This window comes from Harpia harpyja, chromosome 8 (genome assembly GCF_026419915.1).
Source record: "Harpia harpyja isolate bHarHar1 chromosome 8, bHarHar1 primary haplotype, whole genome shotgun sequence".
In the NCBI taxonomy this organism is placed as follows: domain Eukaryota; kingdom Metazoa; phylum Chordata; class Aves; order Accipitriformes; family Accipitridae; genus Harpia; species Harpia harpyja.
Window position 1 is genome coordinate 17864439 of NC_068947.1, and position 21168 is coordinate 17885606.

General features: G+C 42.1%; 1 protein-coding gene across 12 annotated transcripts in view; it reads left to right on the forward strand.

Annotated features, from left to right (window-relative positions):
• The window catches only part of TIAM1 (TIAM Rac1 associated GEF 1), a 193102-nt gene that overhangs the window by 168924 nt on the left and 3010 nt on the right, over positions 1-21168 (forward strand). For 9 of the 12 annotated variants that reach the window (XM_052794134.1, XM_052794126.1, XM_052794130.1 and 6 more), the window contains 11 exons: positions 8030-8209; positions 8647-8715; positions 9015-9140; positions 10822-10930; positions 13079-13258; positions 13386-13504; positions 15293-15401; positions 16954-17012; positions 17948-18050; positions 18766-18853; positions 19722-19894. In XM_052794134.1, the coding sequence (XP_052650094.1) occupies positions 8030-8209; positions 8647-8715; positions 9015-9140; positions 10822-10930; positions 13079-13258; positions 13386-13504; positions 15293-15401; positions 16954-17012; positions 17948-18050; positions 18766-18853; positions 19722-19894 (1315 nt within the window). Of the gene's footprint in view, positions 1-2609; positions 4594-8029; positions 8210-8646; positions 8716-9014; positions 9141-10821; positions 10931-13078; positions 13259-13385; positions 13505-15292; positions 15402-16953; positions 17013-17947; positions 18051-18765; positions 18854-19721; positions 19895-21168 lie in introns of those variants that run through there. The other 3 variants (XM_052794132.1, XM_052794133.1, XM_052794135.1) reach the window with 2 other exon arrangements.

Consider the following 21168-nt stretch of genomic DNA (forward strand, 5'->3'; position numbering starts at 1 on the left):
TGTGCTTCCTTCACAGCTGCACACAATTAGAGCATCTTTCCTGGGAAAATGTTAATCTTACTTTTAAGGTGTTTACAGATGATATTGAATGTAACAAATTACAGCTTTGATTATGGCACATCACTCCCTCTTACGCAAGACTAGTGCCCTTTTTCCAGGGTTGGGTCACATCTTCAGTTATCTTGTGATACTATTCCCACATGGTTTTTAAATGGGCTGGTTTATCATCTCCTTCACCAGAGCAGGTCAGCTAAACCAAAAGATCAGGTGGATTATTATGATTTCTTATTCTTTCTTGATTTCTAGGTATAAGAGGAATGTAAGTTAAACAGTATTTCCTTAAATCAATAGCATAGTGCACATGTTAATTTTTAAATGCAAACTAATTGTAGCCAATCTACCTTGAATTGAAGCAAAACTCTCCAATTATAGCTAAGAGGTTGTGCAAATGGATTGCTAATTGCCATGTATTAAGGGATGGGTTTCACAGTGGTTGGTAGTTTGCACCTGCGCTGGTCCTGGGGAGCTTTACACAACCTTAGGTATGACGATTTGTGGTTTTTGAGGTAGAATCAAGTGAGATTATTTTAAAGACACTGATTGCTCTAGGTATTTGTTGCATGGGTGATGGTGAGAGCTTACAGCTATTTTTCTACAGAATTAATGATCTAACGAGCATCAGATCTCACTCAGTTTGTGCTTATGTACAGGTGTGTTTTTTCTCAGCTCTTGTAACTAAAATGTGTTATAGTGAGCTCTGAGTTTGTCCCTGTGTTATTCTACTCGTCATTGTAGTGAAAGGAAGGAAAAGACCTTGGCCTCTTGTTTCCTGATCTCTTATGTCATGCTGGCCTGTAGTTTTGTCTTTGATAGCCAGAGAGTGGAAGTCAGATAAGAGAAAACATTCCTTTGCGTGAAATATATGCAGAGCTTGCATGCAGAGAAGGTGATTACTCGTACAGTTTGTCTCTAGGTTTTATTATGAAACTTCTTCTTGTAAGTACAAAGAATTCTTCTTCTGTAAGTGGAATAGTTTGTTGATACTTTGGGATTTTTAACTGTAAATGCTCTGAAAAGAATCTCTTCTGTTAAACACTGAAGCTGTGGAAGAGCACTGAGCATAACACATAGCTGCTTGGGGAATAAATGTTCTCACTGTGTTTTCTGTAGCTTTCTATTTCTGAACTGTGCGACAGGCTGTAGGGTTCCATTTTGCCTCCTGGATCTTCAGAGCTGTAATTGCCTGAAGCAAGGCGTAAGGATTACATGATTAGCCCTGTGGCTCAGCAGATTTAGTTAAACAGAGAAATGTGCATTAGCAGCTCTAATGCTTAATATTTGTATATTGGAAGAGTAACTTGTAACTCTAACAAGCCTTGGTTTCCAATGAGAGGAACATCTGTCCTTCTGTAAATGAAATGTTGACATCAGTACACGTTTTCTTTTAAAATTCAGAAATATGCCTTGTTTTGTTTGTGTGATATAGAGGGGAGTGAGGCATTTTACTTTGCATTCTGTTTGTTATGGGACAAACTTCTTGAAATGGTTTTCCATTAAAAAAAGGAGAACACATGTACATATAGTATATATACAATGTGCTCCATTTGGCAAACTCGTGGGTGCTGCTGTCCCTGTTCACATAAAAGAACTCTGTACTAAGTGGGCTTTCTTTGTGGTTCCTCTCTAACAAGCTATAGAAACCCCCAAATAATTCTGCAATGCCTAACGAGAATTCCAGGATGTGGTAGAGGGGAGGAAAAAAAGCTTGATCAATGGGAGGGTTTTCCTAATCCCTTTGCTTTTCTGCGTGCTTGGGAAAGCTCATCTGCGTGGGGAGTAAGGAGTCTGCGACGCATGTTTTTCCATGGAAGGTCACCACCTGGCTAGTACGGTGAGGAAAAAAGCAAAGGTGTTTCCCTGTCTATGCACTGCCACACCTTTCCATGCTCTGAGGATTATGGCGCAGAAGATTAAGCTGATGTCCTCAGCACTGTTTTACACAGGTTATTTTTGTATGTGGGAAGTGAAAAACTCTGCCCTCGTTCCACCAGGAGGGGCGTGTTCCCCTGCATCGCCATTACTGCCACAGCTTCCAGTCTCCCTCGGACGGTGGAGTTCAGGGGAGACTTCCTTTATTTTCTGCCCTTCTTGGCAAAAGTAGGGCAGGAACACTCTTATCCGTTCATCACTGGGCAGCATTTTAACTATGCTGGAGCGTCCCAGCTAAACGCAGAGTTCCTCTTCTTTCAGTGTAGATGCAGCATTAGCAGCTGAAGATCCGAAAATAGTGTTTGGGTTGTCTTTTGCCTTGCAATAGCATGATCCTGAGGCAGGACTTAATCCTGCAAACACCACCACTCCGTGCCGTGGTGCTGGTGGTCTGCTGATGCCGGCAGAGCGCTGCAGAAGAGGAGAGCTCTGAGCCTTTCTGAGGAAACTTCCCAGCTCTCCAGCCAGCAAAGCGATCCCAGGGGAGAGTTAATAATTCATGGGAAAAGGAGAGGAACACAGCACCGCAGCTTTCCTTCATCTGCTCTTATAGCACAGGCTGGGTACCTTTTTTATGAAGGTAAGCTGTGCGAAATCCTACCAAAACCTGGGCTTGGGTCCCTTCTGACTTACCTTTAACTTTATCATGTAGGTGATAGGTGGATGTATAACACAGGAGGCACTCGAATGTGTCTTTGCTTCTGTGCCTCCTCTTGCCCAGCTGACTCTTTCCCTTCCCCCAGCCCAGCATGTGCGCATGTGGGTGTGCGTTTCCTTCGTAGTGGTGCATTTGTTTCTTAATCTGCAAAAGCCTCCAAGCTGTTGTTGGTGGTGAAGGATTTGGAGGGTACACCATTAGCTCTGAGGATTCTTCCCTTTTCTGAAAATCTTATCTTCTGTATATCCTAAAGACCTGATAATGTAGAGTTTACTTCTCCATCACTATTGTCAAAGGAATCATAGTAATAATATTAAGCAAAAATGAGATGTCTGTAGAACTGTTCTGATAAAATACTAAAAACCTGTTTCCAAGGTGGGTTGCGGCATCGGCAGTGCCGGAGTGTGGGACAGCTGCTGTTCTCTGAACTCACTCCCTATCTAATTTCATGATGCCTCCCTTGCATCAACCAGCCCTCTTAGGTACAGTATCTCTTGGGTTGAAATCTATGTAAACAGTAGCAAGCAGGTACGCTTTCTAGGAGCAGCTCTTTTTCTTTAAGCCACGCATCTGGTAGTGGCCTGAGTTGTGCTCCCGGTTGCTTCTGCTCTGGAGTGGGCTCATGACTTTCCTTTCTCTCCCCATTTTGTGTGGGGGCCAAGATGAGGAGAGAGCTGGGAGGGAGAAGAGTGTGGGAAAGGAAAGCCTGCTCTCTGCCACCTCGTCAAGCTTGTTTTCATCTAGTATGTGAATTCAAGTTTCAGGCTGTTTATGAAATCTAGATGATGCCCCACTTTCAGTCTCCAGTTTAACAGAATATTGGGAACATTTCATATCAGAGTAATTTCTTAAATGGTTACATGCCTCTGTGCTGACCTGACTGTTTTGGCCTTTTAAATATTGTAGAATAAATTGAGGTTCAAAGGAGGTACCCTGAAAACTGAGTATATGTGCGAGTTCTTAATGTTGCAGGTTACAAAAAACTAAGATGGGTGTTGTGCTGCATCTCAGGATCAGTCTTTGTGCGTATTTTTTCCTGTAATGGTCTTTTGAGCTTAACTGGGGATGTGTTTTAAAAACTGTCATCAATTCAAATACTGCAGGACACTCATTTCTCCCTGTTTCTAATTAAAGACATCTGCCTCTTGAAATGAAAGCTCATTACCTTGCAGCACTTGTGCTTGGGGGAGCATGCTGTAATGGGCTGTGTGTGTACATGCTTATACCACTTAGAGGTATTTTTTCACAGAAAATAGGTCGTCTTCTCTCTGCAGCATTATTCAGGACCAGAATTAAGTCTCAAAACCTTCAACGTGTTGCAATAGATGTGAAAGGATTAAAACAGGGATTTGAGGGGTAGGCTTTCCAGTAGCATAGCTGGCTTTTTAAAGTTTTTTAATTATGTGCCGCTGTCCCTTCAGATGTTTAATATTCTTTGGCAGTGCTGTTCGTAGCCAATCGTCTCATGCTCAGCCGCAGGCAACAGACATTTATATTCCTGGGCTGCCTTCACCTCTGCTTTGCTGCATTTCAGCCTCTCTGCTGAAGTTTTCCTCTTAAGGAGTCTATGAAAAGCAGCGCTGAGTTCTCAGCTTCGACTGGTAGCCAGCTCTTAATTCCAGATGATGTGGTGAGTGAACGAGGCCGGCAGCAAATGGCACATGCGGAAAGGCTTTGCTTGGAGAAATATGGTCACTGCCCTTCCTTATTAAAATGCAGCCGTCTTGTGTTGCATGCCAAGTAAGCAGCACAGAGTACCTGTCTGGAATTGGAACGCCTTTTGAATCAGCTGAATATGTGGAGAACTGGGATTTTCTTCCTAAATGAGTGACAGCTCTGGCAACACTGCCTTTCCAGCGATGTCGGCTCTTTGGAGAGTTAACCGTAAGCTCAAGAATGAAAACGCTGGGAGAGCCGGCGACTCTCTGTACCGTATGCTGTATTTGGTGAGCAGATCTACTGTGCAACGTGACTAGTCTAAGTAATTAGCAGTTAAATGAATTTTCATGCTGTTTTAATTTTCAGGTTATAAATTCAAGGCTGAGCTGTAACATATATACCCTGTAGAGGCTTTCTGTGATTGTGCAATGTCATTAGCAGTCCTGGCAATGCGTGAAAGGACACAATTTGCCTGAGTTTTGTTTGGGAGATCAATACTGCTTAGAGTTTGCCATCCGTGGTGAAACAGAGTGCTGCGTGCCATTCAAGGGGACAATCTGCCTGATGCCCAGGCACCCGAATGTCTTTTATACGGTAAGTGCAAGAGGAAATGGCACTCTGCTTTCAAAACTGTAGGGTAGGCAGCCAAAACTCCCCACTGTGGGCAGCATCAATGTGCTTGATGAATTTAAGGACTTGCTCCTCCTGCATGGGAAGGATGTGATCTTAGCTCCTCTGCTGAGCCCCCTGCAGAGGAGGGGTTAATGTACTTGCAAAGCAAACTTCGCTTTATGGCCCAGTTGTGCCAGCCTTCCATCTCATTTTAAGGTTGCTAGACAGGGTTGCTTGCAGAATTGTGCCTGAAGTGTGATGCCGTAACTCTCCTAGAGAAATCCTGGTCAGCAGTATCATTGTCATAGCTGGTAAACAGAGCTGGTACTGGGAGATAAAAGGATCTGTTTCTGTTCCAGACCTTCCCTACTCTATCCACTTTCTCTAGGAAAATGGGGACAGAGAGGCTTTTGTTAATACTGTTTGAGAGTTTTCAGCAAAATAGCTGTGTTCTGAACCTCCCTGGGTGCAATATGCATCTGCTTTCTGTCTAGAATTTGATTTTTTTTTTTTAAAGTAAATATAAGATAGACAGGATTGCATTTAGGAATGAAACAAGACAGTTTGTTCAATGAACAACCAAGAGAACAGGTTTGTGAACATTATTGTGCTTGAGACTTCATCTGTCCAAAGAGTATTGTGTGAGTGATACTTGGGAAATACGTAAAAAGATGTGAGGCATGGCAGTGGCAAGGCAGAGCTTGGTTGGTGCTGGCTGGAGCTGGGCATGGCTGAAGTCAGCGAGCGGTTTATTAAGTGTGCACAAGTGGAGATAAAGGTTTTAAAAGTCTTCTACGCTTCCTTTTTGGCATATGGGTGTAACTATTCCTTCTGGGGGAGACTGCGTGCCTGTATGACAGTTATCCAATTTTCAACTACTTAGTAGTGTTTAGCTGGTGTTTCATGGTGTAAGTGGATTTTCGCTGTCTCTTTCTGGGTGACCCATCTTTCCCTGCAACTTAATTGCAAGCGCATGCATGGGACGGTGAGTTGTCTGCGGGGCATTGAGCATGAACTGCTTAAAACACTTGGTTTATTTTTGGAGTTTGAGTCCATACTGTGTTTTATACATAATAACTTTTAATTTGTACATTTGGCTCTTAAAATGCCACTGGATATGTCTTCCTCAAAAATTCTTTCACAAAATAGTCTTAAAGCTAAACATTTCTGAGCAAAACGCTGCATGTCCTGGGTCTCTAGGCTCAGATTAGCATATATTAATTGTCAGCTATTTGTCCCTTTCCAGCAGAGCAGGTAACTTGGGCAGGATTTTTGCCTGAGCTAAAGCCAGGCTTTCACCTACTGCGCTTTGTGGATTTGGGGCTGTTGGGATCAAGATCACACCTGTTGAAATCTAGTGCAAACTTAACCCAAAAGTTTGGGTATGGTTTATACTTAAGCGTACAGTGAGTATAGGTGGAACCTTGCTGAGAAATAAAAGGAATTACTTTGATTAATAAATCTTAACTCTTGGTGACATGTGCCATTACCAGAAGCTGAGTTAGTTGGAAATGGACTCGTTCAACTCGCTGCTTCATCGTGCCCTGAACTTACAACATTTTTCCTTTCTTCCTCATTGGAGTTAAACCTCAGATACTGAAGATGAATATTTTTCCTCTAATAAACTGTGTCCAAGAGGCATTTTTTGTATAGACAGTTTCTTACACTTGTGTCCTGAAGAAAACTATCCATTGCATAAAAAGCATCTTTACTGATATGCCTTGCAGTGATATACTCAGGTGAGCATTTACAGCCATAAGATACCTTTGAGGAAAGCAACTGTATTATGGCAGGAAATCCCTTACTTGTCACTAGCGTGGTTAGTGCTCCTCTTGGGCTTCATGGCATTGTAGGTGCACTGAGAAGGGAAAATAGCTGTGTGAGCAGACTGTGCAGCTTAAAAAGTGCGGAGATTTTTTAGCGCTGAGTCATCAAGAAGGTGTGGGGTAGTGCAGGCTCCAGATGAGGTTGCTGCTACCAGCTGGTGGGAGTGAAGTGATCTGCCAGGGGCCAGGGCCCTGTCTCCAAAGTGCAAGGTGGTGATGTGCTTTTTTCTTTCTTTTTTTTTTTTTTTTTTTAATTCCTGCCTCCTCTTGTCTCTTTGCATATTCTCTGTTTGAACAGGCTAATTTTGGGTCAGTTGTTTTAATATGAACTGGAAGGCTGTAGAGGCAGTGCTGGGAAGTCACTAAATCTGGATTAAGATACCATGGCAGGATTATACGCAGAAGGTTAGAGAGGTGTGATCACATACAGCAGTTCTTTTCCCTCCATGCCGCCTCCAGGTTTCTGGGACGGAGACAGGTCCGCTGCTTTGGCAACCCTAGAAGCCTGGGGCTGTCATTGCTGACACCAGAGACTATACCAGCTCCAAACTTTTCAGCGTAACTGAAGATGCGAGAAAATGATCTAACATGAGGAGGTGAAGAGAGGATAACTGTCTTTATATATAGACAGCTAATTAAACATTAAAGAAACCAGCTACATGTAGCAGCTCCGAAAAACCTGACTTACGGGGAAGAAATTAATGCTGCGAGGCATGTTTCCAGACACAGAACAGATACACAGCTACTTTCCCAAAGAGCTTGTGTTTGAAGCCTTGAGAGGCTTTGGTTCCCCAGATGGCTCTGCTTCCCTAAAAAACAGCTTAAATGGTTTCTGTCTCCACATTGTCTCTTGGCTGTGACACAGCTATTCACAGGATTGTTGCAAACTAGATTAGAGAACTGGCAGAGGGCTGGGGTGTGTGTTTTGTTTGCACAGTAATTTTTGGTTCCCATTCTTTGGCCTGTTTGTTTGTTTTTTCAATTTCAAGTGCTGGACAAGCCTATTTAATTAAAGTTCATGCTTATCTGAAAGGAGGAATGTTATTGAACAGCACTTCAATTAACTTGAATTGTGCAACTCTTCCCCCCCCCCCCCCTTATACCCTGTCACTGAGAGATGGGATAGACAGATATATGAAACGATGTGTGCACTTCTGGTCTTTGGTGACTGTTAAAAAGTGCCCAAGCTGCACCTGCTTAACTGCAAAGGCTTCTCAGCTCCATCATTCCTATAGCTCTTACTTAAAATATTACCACTGGTCTTTCCTCTTCCTTCTTTTTAAAGAGTACAGAGCAGGTCGCTGCTTTCTGTCGCAGTCTGCATGAAATGAACCCTTCTGATTCAAGTGCTCATCCTCAGGAATTTACAGGACCACAGCTGGCCACCATGAGACAACTCACAGATGCAGATAAACTGCGAAAGGTTATCTGTGAACTTCTTGAGACGGAACGCACCTATGTCAAAGTAAGGGATCTCGATGTGTTGTTTCAGTCTACTAATATTTATCCTCCTTCTGGCAAATTTTGTTGGTTTCTTCTCTAATACTTCAATTTGTTTCATGCATGTATCTCTTAGTTAACTTACATTCAATTCTACAATCTGCCTCTAGAATAGTAACTTAAACCTCTGAAATAAGTAGACTTTCCAAATTCTTATGCTGTCATTTTGAAATTACTTAGCTGGTGTGCAGAGGAACACTGCTCAATGAGATCTGGTATTGATTTTGCAAGTAAAACTGTAAATGTTTTCTTTTATTATCTTAAATTCTGTGAACTCCAACTATTTTGTCTTATATGTGAAAGGGATAAATTCATAGACTAGGTAAACGGTGATCTTTGCCACTGCAATAAATATTCGGGGGCAGTTTGAACCAACATGGGAATCTTTTTCTGAATTTTTAGGACTTAAATTGTCTAATGGAGAGATACCTGAAGCCTCTACAAAAGGAAACATTCCTCACACCAGATGAGGTATGTTAACTCTTGCTTATCTTTTTGCTAGATAGCTTATGCACCATCCCTCTGCTCAGCCCACCCCCCAGCTTGACTTGCTTGTCTGAGCAAGGGATATGGAGAAATTTTGAATTCCATTTCTTTTAGAAAAATGGATTGAGTAGAGTATGAAGGTACTGCTCAATAATGTATAGTCTGTAGGTTTTTTCCTGACATCACACTAATTATACAATTGGACTGAGAATTACTGAAGTTCTAGAAAATGCAATTTAGCTGTAAAGTGATGTTTTCGGCATCTTGCTTTTTTCTCTTATTAGCTGGATGTTCTCTTTGGGAATCTGACTGAAATGGTAGCATTCCAGGTAGAGTTCTTGAAAACTCTCGAAGATGGAGTAAGGCTGGTTCCAGACCTGGAAAAGCTTGAAAAAGTTGAGCAATTTAAGGTAATCTCATTGCTTACATTCTGAGTAGTCCTTTAACACTATTCATCATATTTGTCTGACTACTGTCACTGTTCATGTAAAAACCTACATCTACTTACACTCGAGATTAATTTTTAGCTAATACTGGAGCTGTTTGAAAAACATCCCACTACAATTGTAGTTTATACTACATTTAGCCATACAGAGCACTAAAAATCTGTAACGCCATGTGCTTTTAGATGCTATTCTTGCTCTTCTGCCAGATTTCTTTTCTTGGGCTGTCAGGAAAAGCTAGAAATGGAAAGTTACATAAAATCTTTGTTCTAACAAGTCTAATATAGTAGTTCAGAAGCCCACTAGCGCTACAGATCAGAACTGTAAGTTGAATTCTGTATTTGGGCTTTTGATGCATAGCAGAACTATATGGCAAATACTTCCAACTATCTGCAGATGTGTGTCAAAGGTAGAAATGTAAACTAAAGATACATGAACTTCATTTAAAAAAAATAGGAAGATATGGAAACAGAAATTTTGTTTTATTTCTAATGCAGTCATGTACTGGATATATGGCAAGTAGCTAATACAATGTTTTGTCTTTGGTGAATTTTACTCTTGCTTTGAGCACTCACCTTGGTAGAGGACAGGATGTCTTGATGAATAATAATAATAATTCCACTGGGATTGCTCTTCAGCTAACATACGGCCCTGGAAGAACTACTGAAAGAATTTGTCGTCTTGTGCATGTTTGGCTTTGCCATCAGGTGCTTGTTTAAAATAAGCATCAATCATGAACACTGCCCTCGCATAACTAGAACACAGCTTTTCATTTGTAGGAAATGTGTCCTTAATGGAGAGCACAGAGACACTTTTTTTAGTGGTGGAAGCCTCTGTGACCACTGTGTGCTCTGAGCTTGAGAGAGGAGTGTGGAAGAAGCCTCCTTACAGAGAAAACTCTGTCTTAGAAGTACAGCTGCTTCCACCTCTTTCCATAAAAAGAGCATCAACTTCACTTTCAGTTCTATCCTATGGGCGTAGTCTGAAAGCAGTGTGCAAAATGGGACTTCAGGGCTTCATGGTTTCAGTTCTGCAGTTTGCTTCCCTCTGCTGACTGTAGGCAAGCTGTCTGTGTGTTGTCTCACCCACCCCACCCCATGTTGTCTTGTTCTTAAGTGGGTAGCAGAGCAAATGCTTGACTGTGGCATAGACATCTTGGGGAAAGATTGTGTTTGGCCCTTAACACAAACTCATTTTCAAGAGAGCGAAGACCTTGGTGTGTTTGTGCAGAGGCATAACAGTCTTGCTTGCAGCTCCTTGTATTATCCATACATTACATGATCCATTACAAAGTCAGATACATCTAGTCCTTTCTGTGGCCTCTGGTCAGTACGTAGATCAATAAGGCTTTAAGCTCAGGCATTTAAATATAGTTCTGGAGCTGTGAACCTACTTCCCTCTATTGTCAGTGGTGTCTCCAGATAGTCCTAACTGGAACTTGGCTAATGATGTTAATCACATATCCTGAATCCAGACACCAAGGCTAGGCCTGTTTCCTGCTAGATGGTGTGAAAACATTCTAAAAATCCAGTGTCCTATCATCCAAAAGCTAGATGGAAACTTCAGGTGACCTGGCAGAAGGGAAAATAACTTGCTGGCTTTCGTGTGCTTCTTTTCCTAATGCCTTTTTTTTTTTTTTAAATCCTAGAAAGTGTTGTTTTCCTTGGGTGGATCCTTTCTTTACTACGCTGACCGGTTCAAGCTGTACAGTGCCTTCTGTGCCAGCCACACAAAAGTCCCCAAAGTACTGGTGAAAGGTAAGAGCCATGTGCTGGACAAATAAACCTGGACATGCAGAGAGAGAGATGTCGCAGTGACATGTTCTTTTGGGCTGGTGCAGGTTGTCCTTGTGGATGACGAGAGGTGGCCACTGCACCCCAAACGGTGCAGGGCAAGTTGTGGTGGAGAAATGGAGGCACACATGTGCCTGGTTGCTCTCCAGGAGTCTTTGCAGTAAGGAAGTTAAGTGCATCTGGCCTGAGAGGCTCGCAGAGAGCTCTCTGTCTTGGGTGTTCTTGGACCACCATCGATGTAATGATACCTGAGTAGCTCGTTACGAGAGATTGTTAACCTTGCATGTAGTTTTCCTCCACACACTTAATTTGTTCTCCCCTGACATGTTCAGTTTCTTTTCAGTCATGTGGGGAGTGGAAAGATTTCATAAATGTGCAATGTGGCATGTGCTAATGGATCACTGTGTACTTTGGAACCAGGAGTAGTGACACTTGTAATGACGTCTGGATCCTTCTATAGTTTGTGCCGTGAATCCTTGCTAGTGGCAATCCCACTGAAGCTCCAGCCAATGTGGTTGAATGCTGACAGCCACTAGGAAAGGATCAGCCTGGGAGAATGTTTTATGGAAGCTGTCTAAATATTTTAACTTCACCATGCTCTCTCTCTCCTCTCTTTTTCCTCTCACCTTCGTTCCAGTTTGCCTGAGAAGTTTCCGTGTATGAATTCCTAGTAGAGCTTGGCTTGCTGAGATGGAGACAAATTAACTGTGGTCTGTCTTAGAAATGCTCGTGGGCCTCCTTGCCTTGAAGTGATACTTTTTCCCCTGTGAAAGTGTTAATCTCTTAGTTAGCAGTGCTTCGTGCAATTCATTTTTGGCCAAGACATTAAATAAACAAATGGTTCCAGTTGTAGGAGCGATGCCATTAAGGGAGGGGCTCTTCTTTTTCAAAGAACATCTGGATGCCTGACAATCAACAGTTTTGGGGTTTTTTGTTTCTTGGTTGGTTTGGTTTTTGTTTTTTCCTGTGCGCATTTTTTTTTTTCATTTCTGCTTGTAAACTCTTATTTACCATGCTGCAAAGAATACTTGGCAGCTCTGTGGAATACATGAATAAATGATTTGTTGCTAGTCACATCCATGCTTTCTTTCAGCATCATTTTGTTAGACCTTAAGGTTAGGCTGTAGACTAGGTACATCTGGTTGTTTTGTTTTGCTTTTTCATTGCTGACTCTATTTATAAATGAGAAATGCTTGTGCTTGAATTGTGGCACAAACAGAACTTAAAATTTTATTCCAGTGATAAATCTCTTAAAAAGCCTGGGAGTGTATTTAAAGTGTAATTTGGTGACCTCATCTGAGGTGCAGGTGGTTTTTGGATTTGAAACTGAAGTTGCTTTATTGAAATCAGGTGACTGACTGAAAAAAAACAACCCAACTTCAGCAGGGGACATGGCTCTAATAAAAGCAATTTTGTGGAATTGTTCTTGCACTAAGTAACTTGTATGTCTAAAAATGCCACGTTCTCCATACTTCCCTCCCTGTACAAATTTATGCTCTAATAGAGGGAGCAACAGAGACATTGGTATTTTTATAAATTCAGTAGCAGTCAGGTAGAAGAGATGATAGCAATCAGGTGTCCAGTTTGTCTGTGCTCCCAAAATATGGTGTAAAGTCATAAGTTTACTGCTTCCTGCCTCCTTACTAGCTCTTGATTTTTGTTGTTGTTCAGTACTGCATTTTAAGGTTTAATGAGGTAACAATAACCAGACTCGCCAATATTAATATTAACCTGTCAGACTAGACTCATGAGTAGTGATTTCTTACAAATATCCAATTTGAGCCTTTTTTTAAAGGAAATGGATGATTAAAACAATATATACTGCTCCAAAATAGTTGCAAGGCCAGAAATACTGTGGATAGTGAAATCAAAACCTGCAAGTATTGGTACGGTGGGTGGGTGCCTGTTGTTAAATCATATATAGCATATCTGTGGCAAACTGTCAGTAACTCAAAACTTGAAGTGCATAAATCTAATACTGTGGACCTGATAAATCTGCACTTCCTTGCAAAATGTCTCTGGGTAAATGAATTTAAAGCTGGAAAAGTCACTTTGTCAGGGCAGCTGTTACGATTTTTTTATTTATCCAATTGCTTCATTTTAATCTTCCAGCCAAGACAGACACTGCTTTCAAGGCATTTCTGGATGCTCAGAATCCCCGACGGCAGCACTCGTCCACGCTGGAGTCTTACCTCATCAAACCCATCCAGCGGATACTGAAATACCCTCTCCTGCTGAAGGAGCTCTTTGCTCTGACTGACGTAGAAAGTGAAGAACATTATCACCTTGATGGTAAGGAGCTAACCTATGTTACTCTTCCTTGTTTAACCTCTGATCTAGAACCCTCCTCCTCCCCCTTCCTCTCAGAGGCTTAAAAATACCTTTTGTCTCTTCCCCTATCTCTCTGTCTTTCTTATAGTGGCCATAAAAACAATGAACAAGGTTGCCAGCCACATTAATGAAATGCAGAAAATCCATGAAGAATATGGGGCAGTGTTTGACCAACTCATAGCAGAACAAACAGGGGAGAAAAAAGAGGTAACAGATGATCAAATTGAAGAGAATCAGGCTGTTATTTTGGTGCCTGTAGCATGAATGTTTAAATTGTATCAAATATTTACCTTTTGTGCTGTGTAATTTAAGTGGATCATGGTGCAAACAGATAAATCCCAATCCAATTCAAAAACTGCTTTTCCTTGCATGGTTCAGTGTACCATGGTTCATGGACCAATGTAAAGAAGTAGTGGATTCATTCATCAGCGTTGTGCTTGGGTCAAAATCACATCACAGCCTGCAGTTCACTATTCCAATGTCCATGTCTCGGCTCTCCTCATTCCACATAAACAGTCACCCCACCAGTCTGAGGGGACTGGCATGCTGAGGCAAGTCTGTACTTAGCTCTTCAATCACTTTAAAGAGATCAAAATGTGAGGTGTGGTGTGTGAGAAGCTGCTGTTTCTCTTTTAGGAAGTATGTTAGTGGGCTTTATGTGAGAGCGCTTTGGTCTAGATGTCTCATATGGCGCATCTGCAAATACATGAAGATCCAGTGTGGCTCAGTCCTGGCTGACCATCTTAGAAACCAGTGGAAGGTGTCTTGAAGTTTCAGACTGAGACCAGGACTCTCCATTTAACAATAAAACGTGGGTCTGCAGTCCAGTGGTGCAGTGAAGGAGTGGTGGGCAGTAAGGGGGGAATGAAGTAAGGTCGAGGGGAACTCAAGGAAGAGGTAGACACACTAAAGAGCCAATGGGAGCAGCGATGTGGGTGAAGGCTGGAGAGAGGCATGACAGTATGAAGTAACGGTAATGGGGTTTTGCCAACAGTCAGGATGAAGAACAAACATAAGACGCATTGGTCTACAAAGCAAAGGAGGTCTGGGATTGAGTAGTGTTGAGGAAGCTTTGGGTGTGAGAGCTGGATAGCAGCGGCGGGGAGGGAGGATCAGATGGTGGGTAGAGGGCAGAGACTAGGGTTGGTGCTGGCAAGCAGCAGTGGAGAGAGCATGTCAGGACATCTGTTGGGAGAGCAGTCATGGCTTGCTGTTAATCTGGAAGAGGAGACAGTAAACACATATCTTAGTGTTGCTCTTGTTATTGGGGAGATCTCAGGTGGTTGTGCTGATGGTATCTGTAGCATCCTTTAGCAAAAGTCAGACTTCACTGAGAGAAGGGTGGAGGAATGGGATAACATGGCCCCTAGACTGGGGATAGTCCTTGATTTGTCACTCTGGGAGACTATAAGTCAAAGTGAAAGATCTGGTTGCTGCAATATTAGTAGGCGTCTCCCAACAGTTGTTAGGAACTCCTTTATTAGTCCATTTCCAGCAATGTGGTTTCCACAGGTGAGCCTTTGGGCAAAATCAAGAGCCACAGCAACTGTGGTGAGGAAGTGCTTTGACTGCTTTACATGATGCGCTCTCTAAACTTTACCCCAAACTGTGTGTGTGTGATGGGGGCTATGCTTAAATGTTCAAACAAAATAGAAAGAAACTAGTAGGGAGAAAGATGGACAAAGGAACAAAAAAATGCATGGAAGACATCTGGGTTTTGCTCTGACTTCCCACCAGGTTACGAGATCTGGACTCTGAGTTTGACTTCTCCTAATTTATGCTAATAATTAAGGATTTACATGCATCTATTGCCAACTGTCACAGTCTGTTTGCACGTGCTTGCGGTCATCTGATTAAATATTCCAAAAGTTTGCTTGTGGGGCATTTGTTTGTTTAAGAATAAAGTTCAAGCAAGTTTTCTTGAACTGAAAATTCAAGTAAGCTTTCTTGAACTGATTACATGTTGTGTCTTTGTGCATGTGTTTGTGTTGGCAGGTTGCAGACCTTTCGATGGGGGACTTGCTCTTGCATAATACAGTGATATGGCTGAATCCTCCTGCTTCCCTGGGGAAATGGAAGAAGGAACCTGAGCTGGCAGCATTTGGTTTGTATCCTAGTAATTTTATTTCAGATGCCTAAAAGACTGTCGACTGTGCCTTGGCAGATATTTGATGAAGGTAGTTAAGCATTGCCTTCTGCAAAATTGGCTGGAACCTAAAACCATATTTGTCTCTTTGCTGCAGTGGTCAAATTCTGTTCTGTGTTGATCAAAATCTGGTGAAGAATTTGGAGATGACTGCTGTAATAGTGCAAGAGTCTCTTAAACCCATATCCAAGGCTATGAATTGAGGGCTATATAGAAGGGTATTTGTCTCTGAAAAGATACAGTTCTGTAGTCTGATCAATGCCAAGTAACTCTACTTCCCATCCTGTAGGATGGGGTTGGGGGCTTGAAGAGGTTTTGCCTTTTTCCTTTGTGCCTTTTGCCAGAAACGACTTGTATATCTAAGCTTTAAAAAGTGCTTAAAAGTTAAGCCAGGACTCCCAGTGAGTTGCTTTGGAGTGGTCTCCCTCCCTCCGAGTAGTCTATCTTGAGTGGCCAAACTAGAAATTGAAACTGCTGTTGGCATAGATCTCAAGGTCTTTCCACTGCATTGGAGTATGGTCCCTTGGAAATGTACATGATCACTTGTATTAGCTAAATCGTCTCTCATACTTTCAGAATTGTATCAAGTAATGCAGAGCATGCTAGCTTTTCTTTATTTGTTCCAAAATTTCTTTATGCGCAACGGGCTTTTCCCTTCTTGTTTCCAGAAAGTGATACTGGTTAGGAAGCCAATGATTTTTATTTTTGCTTTTGTTTTTTTTGCCAAACAGGTAACGAATGAAGAGTCTTTCAGCTTTGCTCTGGAAGAGCATATAAAAATTGACTGCTTTCCTGTAAGCTGGGAAAGCACCTGGTCATACTGTGAAGCTGAGAGCCTCATGAAAGCTGCTAGGAATGTGCAGCAACTCTTAATTACTCCAAAACCCTTTAAATTGGTTTCATAAAATGTCCAAAATTAAGTGTCCATGCAATTCAATCCTAAAACAAAGGGTACATGTGAGGCCTGAAGAAAGATCACAAGGAAAACTGGAGTCTTGAAAACAAATTCCAGCTCCGTGTGGATGTTATGTGGCAAAAGAGGAATTGGATTACACCTCTGCCTGCCAGTGGTGTTCGCTTTTTAATTCGGCATAGACTGCTGTCCCACGTGGGAGGCGTTCAAATTCTGTTCAAGCCCAGTCTCATCTGCTTGACTGGCTGCGTGTAGCTGGATGCTGCTCATTTGTCTGAGGTGAACTTAGCCAGAAGGATTAAAGTTTTCTAAATTTTTGTATAGAACTGTTGCTGCTTGAATAGTTGTTCCAATAACTGGTAACTCTTAAGTTTCAAGCGACTAGGAAGTAACTTGGTTTTGTGTACTAAAAGCAATTAAGCTTGGGTTTTTGGGGAAGAATATGCAAGAGGGCTGGTAGGTTTACTCCTGCCTTCCCTCCCTGACTCAGGTGAGGGCTGTCTGAGGAGTTGAAAGGTCTGTGTGCTACGGGTATAGAGGAGACCTGTTCCCAACCTTATTGACTACATGGCTTTTGTTTCTAACTTTCTCCTCTAGTGTTCAAAACTGCTGTGGTCCTTGTATACAAGGATGGTTCGAAACAGAAGAAGAAACTTGTAAGTTGCATGGACTATTTTGGTGATGCTATAATCAAGATTTGCTTTCAATAAAGCTGTGGTGCTAGAGTGTGCTTTTGCGTACGTGATTCTTGTTCCCTGCCACACAACTGAGGTTTTGAGTAAGGCCAAGTGGCCTGCTGTTTGGCCTGGGTGCAGTGCTCTGCAAGTGTTCATTTAGTTTATCCTTTGCTCTCTGCTGGACTAGTCATTCCTGTGGCCTGCCCCATCCATTCCATGCTGTGGAGTGGACCTTCATGAAACAAGGTGTCAGCTTGAATGTCTCTCTTGTGTTTGACTCTTTGATTAGTCTATATGAATCAAAAATGAGAGGTGATGCCTGTCAACTTTCTTAGTGAAACACAATGTTCTGGCTGTTGCATGCCACTGAGCAAGTGCTGACTGCTCTTAGCTAAATTTGGTGTGCCTACAGTATGTATCAAGGGATCCTGCTGGAGTTTGGGATTAAAAGTTAAAGCTAAGCTTGACAGTAAACACATGCCTTGCTACAATAGGGAACACAGTTTATAGTATTACAGAAAACTTCTTGATTCCCACGTATGGCATAAACCAGAGTGTGATTTGAAGTGCTTGTATGGTTTTTTTCTGAAGTCAACTGGCCATAAAGTAACTTTGGAGTGTCTAAGGCAAAACTTACACATTTGTGAGTGTATGTGCACTTGGAGGGGAGAATGCAGCATTGGTCTCCAATGACTTTTGAAGGCATTGGGTCTAATGGTTGGTTTTGTCTAGAATTTAGCAAGACCTTCATAGATAGGCACATCAGTGATGCTGGTTACTAAGATGTTGTAGTGAGAGAACAGGAATTGCAACAAGTCTCTAGCTGGACATTCTCAGTGCAGAGCAAAGGAGACTTTTGTGTCTGACTATCCCAAGGTGTCTCATTTCCTAACAGTATTTTGAAATTTTTCCAGGGAGGATCACATAGAGCTTCAATTTATGAAGACTGGGATCCGTTCCGCTTTCGCCACATGATACCTTTAGAAGCACTGCAGGTTCGAGCGTTGGCAAGTGCAGGTAGTGTTCCCGCTGCATGAATTTGGCAGGGTTCTTAATGTTTGGTCTGGGGGCGTTCACTGACCAACGTTTACCTTTAGTACATGTGTATGCAGCTTCTGGGGCCTGAGCAAGGAATCCACAACCTCAACATCCTGGAGAGAAATGAAGGGGTAGAAGCTCCAGTTGTGTATCTCCAGCTCGTCAGTACTTTTCTGAAGCCAGTCAGGGTTCTGAAAATGAGGACAAAGTCGTTGTTGACTCTGGTTTGTGCTGTTCCTCTTCTGGAGACTCACAGCTGTGAGACAACAGAGCTAGTAAATTTTTGTTCTTGTCACTGATGGCTTCATGTGAAGCTTATAAGAAAAATTTCAAAGTTTTAAACAATTTGCTCCCTTTCTAACGCATAAGTGAAAGTGGAAAGAACATAGGAGGTAGCTGTAAAATGTGACAGTACTCTGGAATACCTGAAAAGCTGGGGAGGGGAGGTTTAATATTTTTATGGGACTGAGTGAGTGCATATAAAATACTACTAGATTTTGGGGAGTTTAAGCGTCTGTTTCATTAGTCATTTGCCCACCGCTGCCTTTCAGCCATGAGTTCATATTATTTGCAATGTATTATCTGTTGTCCCAGATGGTCTTAAACCATTTTTTCAGGATTATGGAATAAATACCCTAATCGGGGTTAAACATTAGAAACTGTTGTATGAAGTGCTGCTTGTTTTTCACTTTAGATGCAGAGACCAATTCTGTATGTGAGATTGTCCATGTTAAATCTGAGTCTGAAGGCAGGCCAGAAAGAACGTTTCACCTTTGCTGTAGGTAAGTGCATTTTTGTATTTTCAATGGCAGCTCTGTCTCTGGATCCCAGCTTGCCTATGCCCTTTCCTTTAAGGCAATCTGGGAATAGCCTGTAGGGAAAGTGGGGAGAGGGTATTAAAACCTTGCTTCTGGCAGGCAGAATTTTGTAAAATCTATTAAAATAAAAGCATATATTTGATCAGCTTTGCACCTGTATGGGAATATCCTTACTACAATTTTCCTTTCACAAATTTACATCCAACTCCAGCATTGGATCTTCATGTCAGGTAGCTGCTCAAGTGTCTTGTTCAGCTGGTACCTTTCATGCCACCAAGTTCCAACCTCTGCTCTTACAGCACTGCCCTTTTCTTAAGTAATCCTTGTCCATCTTCATTGTGGTGGTTGCCCTGATGTGTTTTAGAGTCCAAATAAAAACTTAGTACACAAGTTCATGAGAGTCTAACGGAGCTGATACCAAGCCAATTTCTACTACTAGGTAGTGAAGAGTTGCAGGACTTCTGCTTGGTATGTGTTTACAGGAGACAAACTGAGATTTAATTAGCCACCATAGGTCAACTTGATGTTTATCAGACAAAGAGAGATGCATGGTTCATATTGGAGGAAAAGAAAGCCTCAAGAGGGGTGAATGGCTAAATATTTTGTTAATGAACAGTGTATTTGTTTCTTTGGATGTCCATTGCAATGATTATAGATTCACCTTTGCTTTGAAAATACTGTATTAAATTGAGTCTTCTCTAGGGGAAGTGCATGCCAGCCAGTTTGCACTGTCTGAAATTACGGAACTGGTCGTTATTTATCTCATTTACAGTGAGCTTTTAGCAATTCCCAAGAGATAATGCTGCCTTTTGTATTCTTGCCTGTTTTTCAGTTCACCAGAACACAGGAAGGACTTTCTGAAGGCAGTGCACTCGATTCTGCGGGATAAACACAGAAGACAGCTTCTTAAAACTGAAAGTTTGCCCTCATCCCAGCAATATGTTCCTTTTGGTGGAAAAAGATTGTGTGCTCTAAAAGGTGCAAGGCCAGCCATGAACAGGGCAGGTACTGTAGGGCTACAGACTTTCAAGATTGCAGTAACCTTAGCACCGTTGTAGGACATGTGGTGGTGTCGATGTTACTTGTATATTAGGATTAACATTCTCTCCTGTGTATGTAAAAACTGCTGGTTTTCCATGCTTCACCTCCTTGAGAGCCTTAAATTGCCTCTATTTACCTTGCTTTGCACTCAAGGCTCAGCTTCAGAGTGGTCCTTCTGGCATGGAAGGAAGAAATGGGATTCCTGTCAATACTGATTGGCTGTGCACTTTAATCTGGAAATGGGTTTCAGCTGAACAAAGCAGAAGCCTGCTGCATATTTCTTAAAAGCATGTACAGAATTTTGAGCTAACCCTAGCACTTTTAAACTAAGAGGCACAAGAAGAATCAGCTCCTCTGAGTCAGTGGCTTGGTTTGAAGAGATAGCTTTGTATGTCCTCCATTTTAGCCTTTTCAGCTCTATTGCTAAAGGGCATGTGCTTCTACTTCTCACATTTTGAGAAGCATGCATTTGATACTATTATTTTTGTAATGGCCTGTCCTAAACCATGGATTTTCCTTTTCAGTTGACTTCAGGCAAAAGCAATGAGAAAATCCCAGGGAAAAGCAGGTTTTCATTTTCAGAACACTAGATGATGGAGGGAAGAAACATTTGCTTCCAACTGAAAAGTATATGGCACCGCTGCATGTTTTGTTATGGTCTGTTTTGGTTTTGGGTTTTTTTTTCTGTTCATTAGATCCAGCAATGTAGACAACCAGGCTTTCTGTTCCTCTTCTGTAATGGGCAGGCCAGACCAATAACATTCGCAGCATGGCTTCTCACTCGGGGTGCTGCTAGCCATCTGCCTCAGACACTTACAGTTGTAAGGAAGAAGAGTCAAAGGAGAGCCAAAATGCAACTGTTTTACCACAGTGCTTCCTCAATCGGCCTGTGGGGCTAATCTGCTGTTGATGCCAAACCATCTTTCGGTTTGGCTCGTTGGTGCATTTGCATGATGAATTCTGCAGAGATTAAATTCTCCTCTTAGAGTCCAGACCTCTCACTACAGTTAAAACTTGCAACTGCTGAGCTGTTGTACTTAATGCATGTTTTGAGGCTCAGGGATATTAAAATGTAACCCCATCCCCAAGCTAGAGTTTAATAAATGCATACTGAAAGTGCTAAGGTGCTGTTTAGTGGAGGGGGACAAACTATAACCTCGGAGTTCACCTGCTTGCCGTGGAGCTACGTGTGTGTGCACGTAAAGCACTGGAATGCCTGCAGGTCCTTCAGCTGCAGG